General features: G+C 33.0%; 2 protein-coding genes across 4 annotated transcripts; both read right to left on the reverse strand.

Moving 5' to 3' along the window:
• Positions 1 to 920: 920 nt before the first annotated feature.
• Positions 921 to 8,842, reverse strand: LOC132696858 (TATA box-binding protein-like 1). 3 transcript variants are annotated; one of them, XR_009618089.1, is made up of 5 exons: positions 8,668 to 8,842; positions 7,857 to 8,474; positions 7,151 to 7,245; positions 4,579 to 5,920; positions 921 to 1,240 (listed from the first exon to the last, which is right to left on the reverse strand). XR_009618089.1 is itself a non-coding variant. In XM_060661944.1 (4 exons), the coding sequence occupies exons 2-4, from the start codon at positions 8,447 to 8,449 to the stop codon at positions 5,709 to 5,711; spliced, it is 900 nt and encodes a 299-aa protein (XP_060517927.1). In that variant the 5' UTR covers positions 8,450 to 8,474; positions 8,668 to 8,842; the 3' UTR covers positions 1,511 to 5,708. The 3 variants fall into 3 exon arrangements, 1 of the variants encoding a protein (XP_060517927.1); XR_009618090.1 differs by lacking the exon at positions 921 to 1,240 and having other exon boundaries at positions 1,511 to 4,857; positions 4,917 to 5,920; XM_060661944.1 differs by lacking the exon at positions 921 to 1,240 and having other exon boundaries at positions 1,511 to 5,920.
• A 354-nt stretch (positions 8,843 to 9,196) lies between these two features.
• LOC132697185 (uncharacterized) lies at positions 9,197 to 10,725 on the reverse strand. The gene is made up of 5 exons (XM_060662481.1): positions 10,507 to 10,725; positions 10,160 to 10,453; positions 9,589 to 9,736; positions 9,380 to 9,501; positions 9,197 to 9,324 (listed from the first exon to the last, which is right to left on the reverse strand). The coding sequence occupies exons 1-5, from the start codon at positions 10,723 to 10,725 to the stop codon at positions 9,229 to 9,231; spliced, it is 879 nt and encodes a 292-aa protein (XP_060518464.1). The 3' UTR covers positions 9,197 to 9,228.
• Positions 10,726 to 10,791: the final 66 nt, after the last annotated feature.

Below are 10,791 nucleotides of genomic sequence, written 5' to 3' on the forward strand. Positions count from 1 at the left end.
TCCCATTAGTGACAATGTTAAAAAGTTTCAAAGCCTCTAGTGAATGTGTCCAGTCATGAAAACGAAAAACGCGCGGGACGTACGGTTCAATTCAATTCAAAGTTTGAAAGATATAATGTGAAAAAAAAATTGTCGAAGTGGTTTTAATTTTTTTTTATTAAAATATAAATATCGTGCTGTTATCCGTCATGGGGGCTATACACATGCAGTCAAATCCGCGCGCAAGTGTGTCCAGATAAGTCCACGAGCAAGTGCGTAACGAATTGCGGCCACACACTATTCAGGTAAACGTCGAGGTTCATCGGTGGGATCTGCTGGTGTGCGAAAAATCAACGTCGAAAAAATGTGTGTGATTGCAACCGCTGTCGTTCTTGCAGTTAATAATAAATGAATTGAGATTAGAATCGGATGATTACATAAATTATCTGAGAATGGAATCGAATATAAACAAGTCCACATTGAATTTTTTTTTGATAACGTCTTCCTTTGCTGCGTCTTCGTTAATTTCTTTCAACTTCTCAACTAAAATTTTCTATGCCTCTTATAATATTTTATTGGAGTGCTCTTTTCATTTTATCTTCCACAAGCACGGATTGTTTTTATATAATTCTATGAATTGCCGCGTGTTTCTTTGATAATCTCTAGATTTGCCACTTTTTGCAGCTACTATTCTACCGCAAAAATCACGTAGAAACAGTCTTGACAATTTATTAATTTTGAGATCTGCATTGTATGGCATGGTAGGTTTGTCTGAATGTCGAAAATTGACATTTTTATTTTCTCTACTAAAAAAATCATTCTAAGGTTCATAAAAAGGTCATTAACTTAACTTTAACATAGCTTTATTGTTTATTTATTAACCTTATTAACTTTTAACTTAACATTAACTTTTTTGTTGAAAATGATATTGCGTCCCCCCTCTAAAATTGACTTTTAACTTTCAACCAAATGTTTTGAGTTGCATTTTTGTTTAATTTTAGTTTAATCCCTTGCATGGGTCAATTTTTTATAATTTTTTGCCATAATCCAAATTTTTTCTTATTGATGGTAAGCTCAAGGGGAGGAAATGGTATCAGCTCTCATAAAAGCATGCGCTTTGAGAATTCCAATACAAACGTCGCGGTACGACTGCCCGATCTCCCGCGTATTCGACTGCTAACAATTTTTCAGTCCTTTTTATCGAATCATAATTGAAACTTCTTGACAATAGCATCACTTTTCGGTCGTCAAAGCCAACTGCCTAGAAGCAGACAATAAACACTTTGTAGTCTGTGATTGATAATTTCGTCCAAGCTTTATGCGTACGAAACATATAGCAACTATGACTTCATTTACCATTTAAAATCAAAAACGAAAGTCGAATTGTGCTATAATTTGAAAGGTTTGCTTGCATTTTCTTGTTATTTATCTTGAGATTTAAACAAATTTAGATAATGCATTTAAAATAATTCGATTAGAATTCAGCGTGGGTACGGGTTTAATGATAAATTTAAACAAACATATAAACAAGTTGAGACAAACTTTATATCTCTACAGTTACAAGTAAAAATTAAAACGAAACGAATCTAATTGTTACAGAGAACAAGTGGGACATTAATGCTGAAATGAAAAAATACAATCAACTCTTGTTCAAAATAACCACTAAAAGACAACTGTTTTGGTATTGGATAATACATACACATACTAGCAATTCGTGACAGAGTGCGCAAAAACGAAATGAATGACAGTAGGTACTTAAAATATTGATAGGTTCTTGAGACCATTTTATTGTACACTATAGGGAACTTTGACACGAAAAAAAAAATAGAAATAGCGTTCAATATTTCTTAATAAAAAATACAAGAAAAACTATGTCTACCACGAAAATGATAGTTCTTGATAAATATTCCAATGATATATTTGGGTTTATTTATTATTACTATGGTAAGGCATTAAGGAAATGCTGAATTGCTTTCTAATTTGTGATTCCGAGTCAATTGGTAAAACACATCGTACAAATATACAATATATTATTATGAAACTCATATCAAACGAGATTTGGACGAATATGTCGAATATCGGTTATAGGTTATGTTTTTGTACTTTACTTCGCAGGCGGATTGCATAATTGATAAATACTATGTAAAACAACTTGGTACGCGGGGATTGCTTGCTCTCAAACCGCACAAAAACATAACCCTGCAAAAGATATGCACACAAAGTAGTTATTATAACATTGTTGATATTTATCTTTGCGTAAAAGTCGAAAATTTCGTAGTATTATTTTTCAGATAAGACACTTTTTGGGAAATTTATTTTATATTTTTTTTATTATTAGGCGTATGATGAATATAATTTAATATTGTAAGAATCTTTACAAAATACCCTAAAGAGATTCAGTTATAGGTTTGCTATAATATATATATGAAATATTACTTTAAGAACTGCGATTGATACGCCAGAATACGAATATCTCGTCCCGAATCGCAAGAAAACACAAACATCTTTGTTCAACTTGTGATATACGAGCAAAGTGATAGATAATTATTTTGATGAATAATGCACATCAATTACATTAATTAGTTTTTCTTTGGCTAAAAATTTACGAAAAATTTTACAAAATAATTTTAAAACGTGTCGTTTAGTATTTTAAAATGAAAAACACTAATAGGCCCAACTAATATCATATTTCTATCTACATCTATACTTTATGGTAGGTACACGTATTTTATTTGTGGAAGAAGGATTGGAGATACTATTATCTTGAAATTTAAGTAGGTACACAAGTATCAGTTACATCAATTACCACAACGGGAGGAATTTCAAGTAAATATTTAATTTTCGACAATTTTCTGCGATTTTCTAAACATTTTGCCAACGCGGAAATTATTTGAACATAACATTATAATGATTGGGAAAGGCACCACAAACGAACGTTATTAAACAAAAACAGAAAGATTTCTCAAGGGTGTGCAATTTCCGTGTTTTCCGGAAGTAAATATTTTCATCCGAATGTGGCTAAATGAGCTGTAGAATAAGATCGATTAGGAAGTGGTTACGATACAAATAAATATGAGAGAGCAAACATTGTGAGATAGACTTATTCCGCAAACCAATGATGAAATGTCAAAAAAACTCACTGTGAAGAGATCTTCCGCCTACGTCGTTCAATGACGTTTAGCTCATCATAGTGAGACGTAAGTGGACGGGAGAGCTTTTTGAGCAACTGTCTACTCACGACTACTGCACAAAATAACCGACACCCGTCTCACTGAGCACGACGCTTTACAGGGTGTCACATCGGGAAGCATTTCAATTTGTTATGGGAATTTTCCATTATACTGATTCACATTTGATTGGAATAACCCTATAGAGGGTTTTATCAAGTGGATGATGATTATATGTTCCAGTGACTAGAAAAATGCACGGTACCAACATGTGTTCTGCCTGGTTACCAAGAGGTCTCAAAAAATACTTTTTGTTAATAAGCATATGGATACTTATTTCATTAGTTTGTTGTTGCAATAAATCCGAAGTGAAATACTACAACTAACCAAAACTCGAGTAGACCACAAATTTAACAAGCACCAAAATGTTGTACTCTTATTGGAATTACGACCTATCATTACCCAACACACAGGATACATTTACAATTTCATTAGAGTAAACTCTTGTGCAGAGAAAATTTATGTTTAATTATTTTTTAAAAATATATTTACTATTTAATTATTAATAGAAAAAATGTGACATTAAATTAAATTTGAAAAACTAGCTGAACTGAATTGAATTTTAAGAATCGAATCTTATTTAGCATTAGAAACTATCTACAAAGTATAATTACGAGGAAAATATACCTTACGGCTGTTACACTCAATTAATCTCAGCTATCTTAGCCACATTGTAGCAGCCAAACTAGCAATCTATTTCGTTTTAACCGATTAGTTTGTTGAGTGACAAGCAACATTTTACTTTAGCACAGGGCAAGGTTGTCTTCTTTTTTTAATGCTAAATAACCGATTTCCGATTCGGGTTAGCTTCGTCGGTTTTTCAATATATTTTTTGACAATCTGGATTAATAGTTATTAAAATAGATCATTTGTAAAATAGAAATATTTTTTTAAAAGCTCGCTCAATTGAAATTATAATGACTTCAATATGTAAATTTCATTTTTGACAGGCAACATTAAATACATACATCCAAATACAGCTGAAAGATGACCAGAATTTTCTTAGAAAATGAAAAATTAATAACATATAACAGATCATAATGCTTCCTGATGGAACACTGTGTATATGGTACAATTCGAAAAACATATAACCACAGGGAAACCAGAAGTATTCATAGGATGGGAAAATTTTATTAAACCCTCCTCAAGAGAAATCTCAAATGATGTTAAAATTCCTTTGTTTACTTATCAATACCATTTTTGATTTAACATTCAAAAGAAAGAGAAACATAGAGTTTAATGATCTATATGAATACATATACATGCTCGATGAAAATATTTAAAAAATAAGGAAAACGACGAATTGAAATGTCCTAGTAAAACTCATAGTTTCCATTTTTACTATCTTATTATATATTAATAGTTTACTCACTCATAACTGATAACATTTCTAAAGCAATGCAGTGATGCCAAAACGATGGACTTCCTTATCCTGTATTATGGAATGACTCACTTGGTTTCCCCTATGGTATAATGTCTTCCGTAGGAATCACCCACACTGCAGGCAACATGAGTATTTACTTCACTATGCTTTGCCATGCAACCGAAAAACGAATGACGTTCCGTTATGTCACAATTATGCAACCAATACATACAATGACAAAAATCGCATAGAAAAATACGAGTGCGAAATGTGGCAAGTTTTTCAGTGCTGAAACAAAAATGGCTTAAAAAATAAATCAAAACTTTATTCGTGATAAATTCGCATACTTTTTGATATCTTTCGTTAGGAATAATTTAAAAAGAATAGTAATACACTCCACAAATAAATATTGCACAAGAACAATGTGGACGACGCATTCACAAAAGGAAAGACGTGTATGTACAACTCAGCGGCGATCCGCCCTAAAAAAATTAAGAGAATTGCCTCGACTTCAGTCAGCTAGAACTTCAGGTTTTTCTTCAGTGGTAACCTAAAGATACATCAGACTTTAATTCTAATGCTAAAAACATACAAAAAACCCATGTTGATCACCTTTGCTACAGACACTTGCATTTAGCCAAACCGAACTGTTACCCTATAAGGATGACAAAGTAAAAAACTGCTTTCATACCATAAATAAAGAATAAAGATAAAATAAAATCATTTCTTTTAATAAAAAAAAAGAAATAAATGATTACAGTCTTTATTTACATCAATAAATAAATGGAAATATTTTTATGGAGTGATTTTTTTTCGGCTAATCTTCTGCAAATGGAGGATTATTATTGTCCTTTCATAGCTCCCAACTAAAAACAAGTGGATAAAAAGGGAGATATTTGTTGAAAGTTCTGACTGAAGGTTAAAAAAAACACACTGTGCACAGAAACTAACTTACCGATGTAATAGGTGTTTCTGAAATATTGAGGTTCGGCAATAACCAAATTCGTTAAAAAAAAATCGTCTAATATTTGGTTCAACGCGAACGAAAAAAAAAGTAAAGCTAATCAGGTCCAATCACAATTAAAATAATAAAAGAGGAAGCGGTTCGAAAGCAAGACTAAGCACGCGTCGCGTACGCACTACCCGCCCCAGTTTTCTTCGTCGCTGTCCATGTCTTCGTCATCGTCATCGTTTGTGGTCAACAATTCCGAATCCATGTCAGAATAGGCGGACTGTTTCAGTTTTTTCTTGGCTAACGCGTCCATCTCCTCTTTTGAACGTTCTTTTCGGAACTCGTAAACGAGCGGAAAGATATGTTCGATTGCTGCTTGAACGTCGGCTACACTGGGTGCTGAAATAACTTTGCGTTAGTCAGGCTTCGCAGAAAAATTGAAACGTTTCCAGGCGCCCCTGTTATTTTCACGGGGTTCTGCGAAAGAGCATCGTCAATTTATATGAAACTAACCAAAAATAACTGTTTTATTTTATATAATACATGTAAAATTAGTAATATAACGTATATATAACATAATAACATAACCTTGCTTTTTCATTTATGACAATAACAGTTGGCATTGCTGAATTGCCTTAAAAATTTGAAAAATATTCTATTTGCTCAGTAAATTTATGAAGAACTTGGTGAATTTGTTTAATCATATTGGTGCATTACACTGGTCAAATATGTTGTTGAACTAACTTAAAAAATTAATTCATGAAAAATTGTGGATGTAAAACTAATATTATATAAGCTTACAATTCCAATAGGTCTAACGCGCGTGTAAAAGTATGTGACGTCACTTGTTAGATATCAACTAAACAGTAAACAAAAATATGTATTCAGCAGATAAAAATAAGTAAAAATTTTAATACAAACATATGTTCTTAAATGCTTGAAATATTGCAAAAAGAAAGTTTTTTCCTATTTATCTAAAATCTCTTCTGGGTATTGCTTTTAAAGTTGGTAGGTATTATTACCACTGAAAACAAATGTTAGTTAATTTAAATAATACAATATTATAATAATAAATAACAAACTCGCAATTTTGTTAGTAAATTTAGATAACATCAATTCTGAATAGAAATGTTCCATCCATTTTTTTCGCTTAAACAAGCCCTTTTCTAGAAAAAAGTTTTGTTGTTTGCATGCGAACCTAATTGTATTATTTAAATTAATTAACACAGTCAAACGAAATCCACTCGTTAAACAAAAATAAGTTCATATATGCCATAAATTTTTTTGTAAGTTGCAATAATAAATACCAAGTTTCAAACAAAGAGAAGACTTTTTTAAAAAAATGTAAAAAAATATTTTTTTCACAACATTTCAACAAATGACGCATTTTATTATATAAGTTAATATGAAGTTTCTTACTTATTTTTTATCTGCTTGATATGCTGTTAAAGTAGCTCCATTATAATTCAGATCAAGTACGGAAACCTGCTAACCTTTACTTTATTCAGTAATTTTTTTGAAAATTTAAATTAAAACGAAACTATCATTACAGAATCAAAATACATAAACCGATATTAATCCCTTCTCTAGAGGAAGCAAGTTTATGTGCCTATAATTGCAAAACAATACCTGTAACAGTTACACTGCCCGTAGAGAAAATTTTCAACGTTGCTTTAGGATTTGTTAACTTATAGGTGACACCAGGATGAAGCTCAGGCTCATAGCTGTAAGACAAGACACAATTTTACAAGAAAAACCTTCATAGAGACGGAGGAATAATAGGAACAATAATTATTCTGTCTAAAACCTTTTAGGTATATGAACGTAAAAATTAATAGTAAAATTTCTTAATATATTAATTGATTTTACTTGTCCACAGCAAAACAATTATACATAAAAACTTCTACGCGTAATAAGTTGTAATTGCCAGCCGCTTATCAGTTGAAATTACGACACTATAGACAGGTCACTTATTAAGCTGCTTTAAAAAAGACATTCAAATTCGGTTAATGAATGAATCATTTAACTAATTTAAAATAGGGAAGTTTATATTAAAATTTGCTACACACTTCATAAATGTTATCATATAAATAATAATATTATCAGAGCACTCAATATTGAATGAATATTATTAAATGTCAACACAAATTAATTAATGCATTGCTTATGCAACATCTTCTACACTACTACTATTTACGATTTTAAAACACTTTGAAATAATTAACATAATGTTGAAAAAACTCAAATTTAACAAGGTAAAAATTCTGTTACTTGGCTAAATCATAAGCCCAGCAACATCTAAGTAAATAAATTTAAATATAAATAAATGACTTACTCAGCTTCCCGATGCCTTTCTGAGAAGGAATTGATCCTGATAGCGAATGGCATTGAACACGTGCCTAGCACATTAACTACACGGTAATTGTTAAATCGTACATTAAATCCGAGTTTTTGCAAACATCTCGCGAATTTACGGGCAGCCTGTTTGGCGGCATCCTCACTTGTAGCACCCGTACAAGTGACCTTTCCCGAGGACCAAATGTTGGCGGTTGTGTATGGGCGGCGCAACTTCATAGTGATCATACCGTTTTCCTTTCGGTACTCTACATTTGTACCATTTAACGCGATCTCGCGTAGATTTAAGTGACACCGAACACTGAAACTGCACACCACATTGTTTATTACAATGTCTATCTCCGGTTCTGTTTCGTCATGTTGGGCTACCACAACTTCTTCTGCCGCTTTCTGTTCCAAAGTTTCCTCGGCGGACCCATCTTTGATTTTTTCAGTCTCTCCATACTGGTACCCCTGGTTTTGAGCTGCTAGTGTGGTGTCAAAACGGGCACCAACATTTTGCATTTGATGATGTACAAGGACATTGCCGTTGGAAAGAGATTTTATGCCGTTCTTTTGAACGGCTGCAGCCATTCTAGAACTCAGCCCAAAATCAGTCCTGAATGTAAATAAATGGGTAAGATTTTAACCGTCTCAAAGTTTTCATTAATCTAAATAGTGACGTATGAGGATATGTTAAATTCAACAACACCAAAAATGTATCAAAATACCACAGGTCCAAAAAAATTCTTTGTACATGGTTGTTCAGGAAGTAAAAAATAAAGGAATTACTAGGAGGGTCAAATACTCACTTTGGCGTCTCAGTTGGCAAAACGTGGTTCTATTTTGCAAAATTAATCAATTATATGCACAATATACGTGGATTTTATTTCAGATTGATAGTATTAAAGAACTTCTTTTTGCAACTAGAAGCCATGACACTAAAAACACTGACAACCCGAACCACCACGATACCAGGGTCCTATGCTAGACAAGATTTGACTAAAATGCATAGAACACTAACGTTGAATTGAGTGCACGAAACGCCCTTCTTCCTATCTTCTTTATTACAAGACTTAAGGCATATTAGACAGGAGCAGTCGCCCATGACTGATAAACTGAACGACAAAATAAAATGTCTGAGGCAATGTGCAGTTATCTTTAAGTTTTGGTCATTATAACGTACGTACAAAATACTGTTTTGCTAAATGAATAACCGAGAGCAACACACTAATATCGGTGAAATGCGAAAAAGCATAATACAAACATTATTTTCTGTTCTAGAAAAATTTCAATGGCCTTAATTTTAATTGTAACTTTGAAACCAAAAATCAACGAGTACCTAAATATATTTTTGAAAATTGCCTAATGTTTTATTTTTTCTTCCCATGCTTGCTTATAACAATTTTCCATTTTAAACATTTTTTTAGCTGTTTTTTCCTTTGGCAAGGTTCGACGATTTCCGTTGCCTACCGAAAAAACGAATTAGTGTATTTTCAATCAGTTTACTTTTGCCCATCTCACGTCTGTTTGGACCGTTGAATCATTTTTCTCATTTATTAAAGACCCGTGCGTCTCCTCAGTTTCAATGCTTTTATCGTTAGCCGATTTTGTTAATTCAGTTACACTTTCTAGTTGTTTTCTACCTGAGAAAAAACAGGAACAAGTAAACTAATACCTAGCATACTTGTAAATGTTAATTAATTCAATATTTCAAATATTTACTCACTTACCCGGAATACAATAGACTTCTAATTCCTGCTTAGCCGGCTTAAACGATTTTTCGGTCCTTGTGTGGTACTCCGGTAAAGGTTTATTAAATCTAGCAATCGCTTTAAGCTCGGCTGGAAGATCTTGGTTTTGATTCGACCGGGTTACAATCTTTCTAGAAAACGACTCAAGTACTGCACGAAATCGAATTAATTAATACACTGGCCTAGATTGAGTGCGAGAAGACCAAATAATATACAATTTTTAACTGTTGATGAGCATTACGTTATTTTCAGAGTTAGTAATTATATAATTGCTTCTTTATAATATATAAACTCTAGTTTTCGCGTAAGGACCCTTCAATAACACATCTCTAGTTTTTAGATTTCTAGAAAGAGTACATTTTGTACAGGTGATGGCTAGTCCCTTCACTCATTTAAAATAAACGTGTCCATTTCAAATAGAAAGTGCTAAACTGTCATCGCCAAGAAAGAAAAAAGAATCTGTAGAACAAATCTAACTATTATTGTCCCTGCGCAGGAACTTTTAGCTGATATATACCTATATTAATCCTAAAAACATGACTCAACGCACCTCTCTCGGCGATTTTTGAATCTGAAAAGCAAAGTTCCTGCCATCAATTATATGTTTAACGTCTTTGTAACCCGGTGGCTCGACATTTTCAGGAACATCTCGTCGACAGGATCCGCAGGGTTTACTAAAAGATTCGTACTTGCCGTCGCTGTTTGGAGAAACAGTACTGCAATGACCAGACGGCTCGTACTCGTCTGGCAACACCTTAAGACCGTTATTTTCAAAATCTCCTTGTCCCGTTAAGTTATCGTTCCGATTGTTACCGTTCGCTTTATTATTTTCGACGTGTGACATCTAAAATAACTGGAAATGACGATGGAGTTTATAAAAAAAGTACCTGCACCAACTTTCAGCACAGATTTGGTTGAAATGTTCGTAGAGTGCACCGGAGCCAAATCCAGTAGTTTTTTAGGAACCGGCTTAACGCGTAAATTGTCTATAACGTATTCATATTCGATAAATTCCCCTTTCAAACAGTCCAGCGCGAACTCTTCACCCTTCGATTTTCTTCTCACGCAGCAGAAGCACAGGCATCGATGCACTTTCTTTTTACCTACCGAAGACATTGACGTCTAAGTGATTTTACCGTTGCCGTGGCAAATTTTGAAAGTCCCGTGACTTTCCGATCTTTC

This window comes from Cylas formicarius, unplaced genomic scaffold, assembly GCF_029955315.1.
Source record: "Cylas formicarius isolate icCylForm1 unplaced genomic scaffold, icCylForm1.1 PGA_scaffold_1__22_contigs__length_36826433, whole genome shotgun sequence".
Classification (NCBI taxonomy): Eukaryota; Metazoa; Arthropoda; class Insecta; order Coleoptera; family Brentidae; genus Cylas; species Cylas formicarius.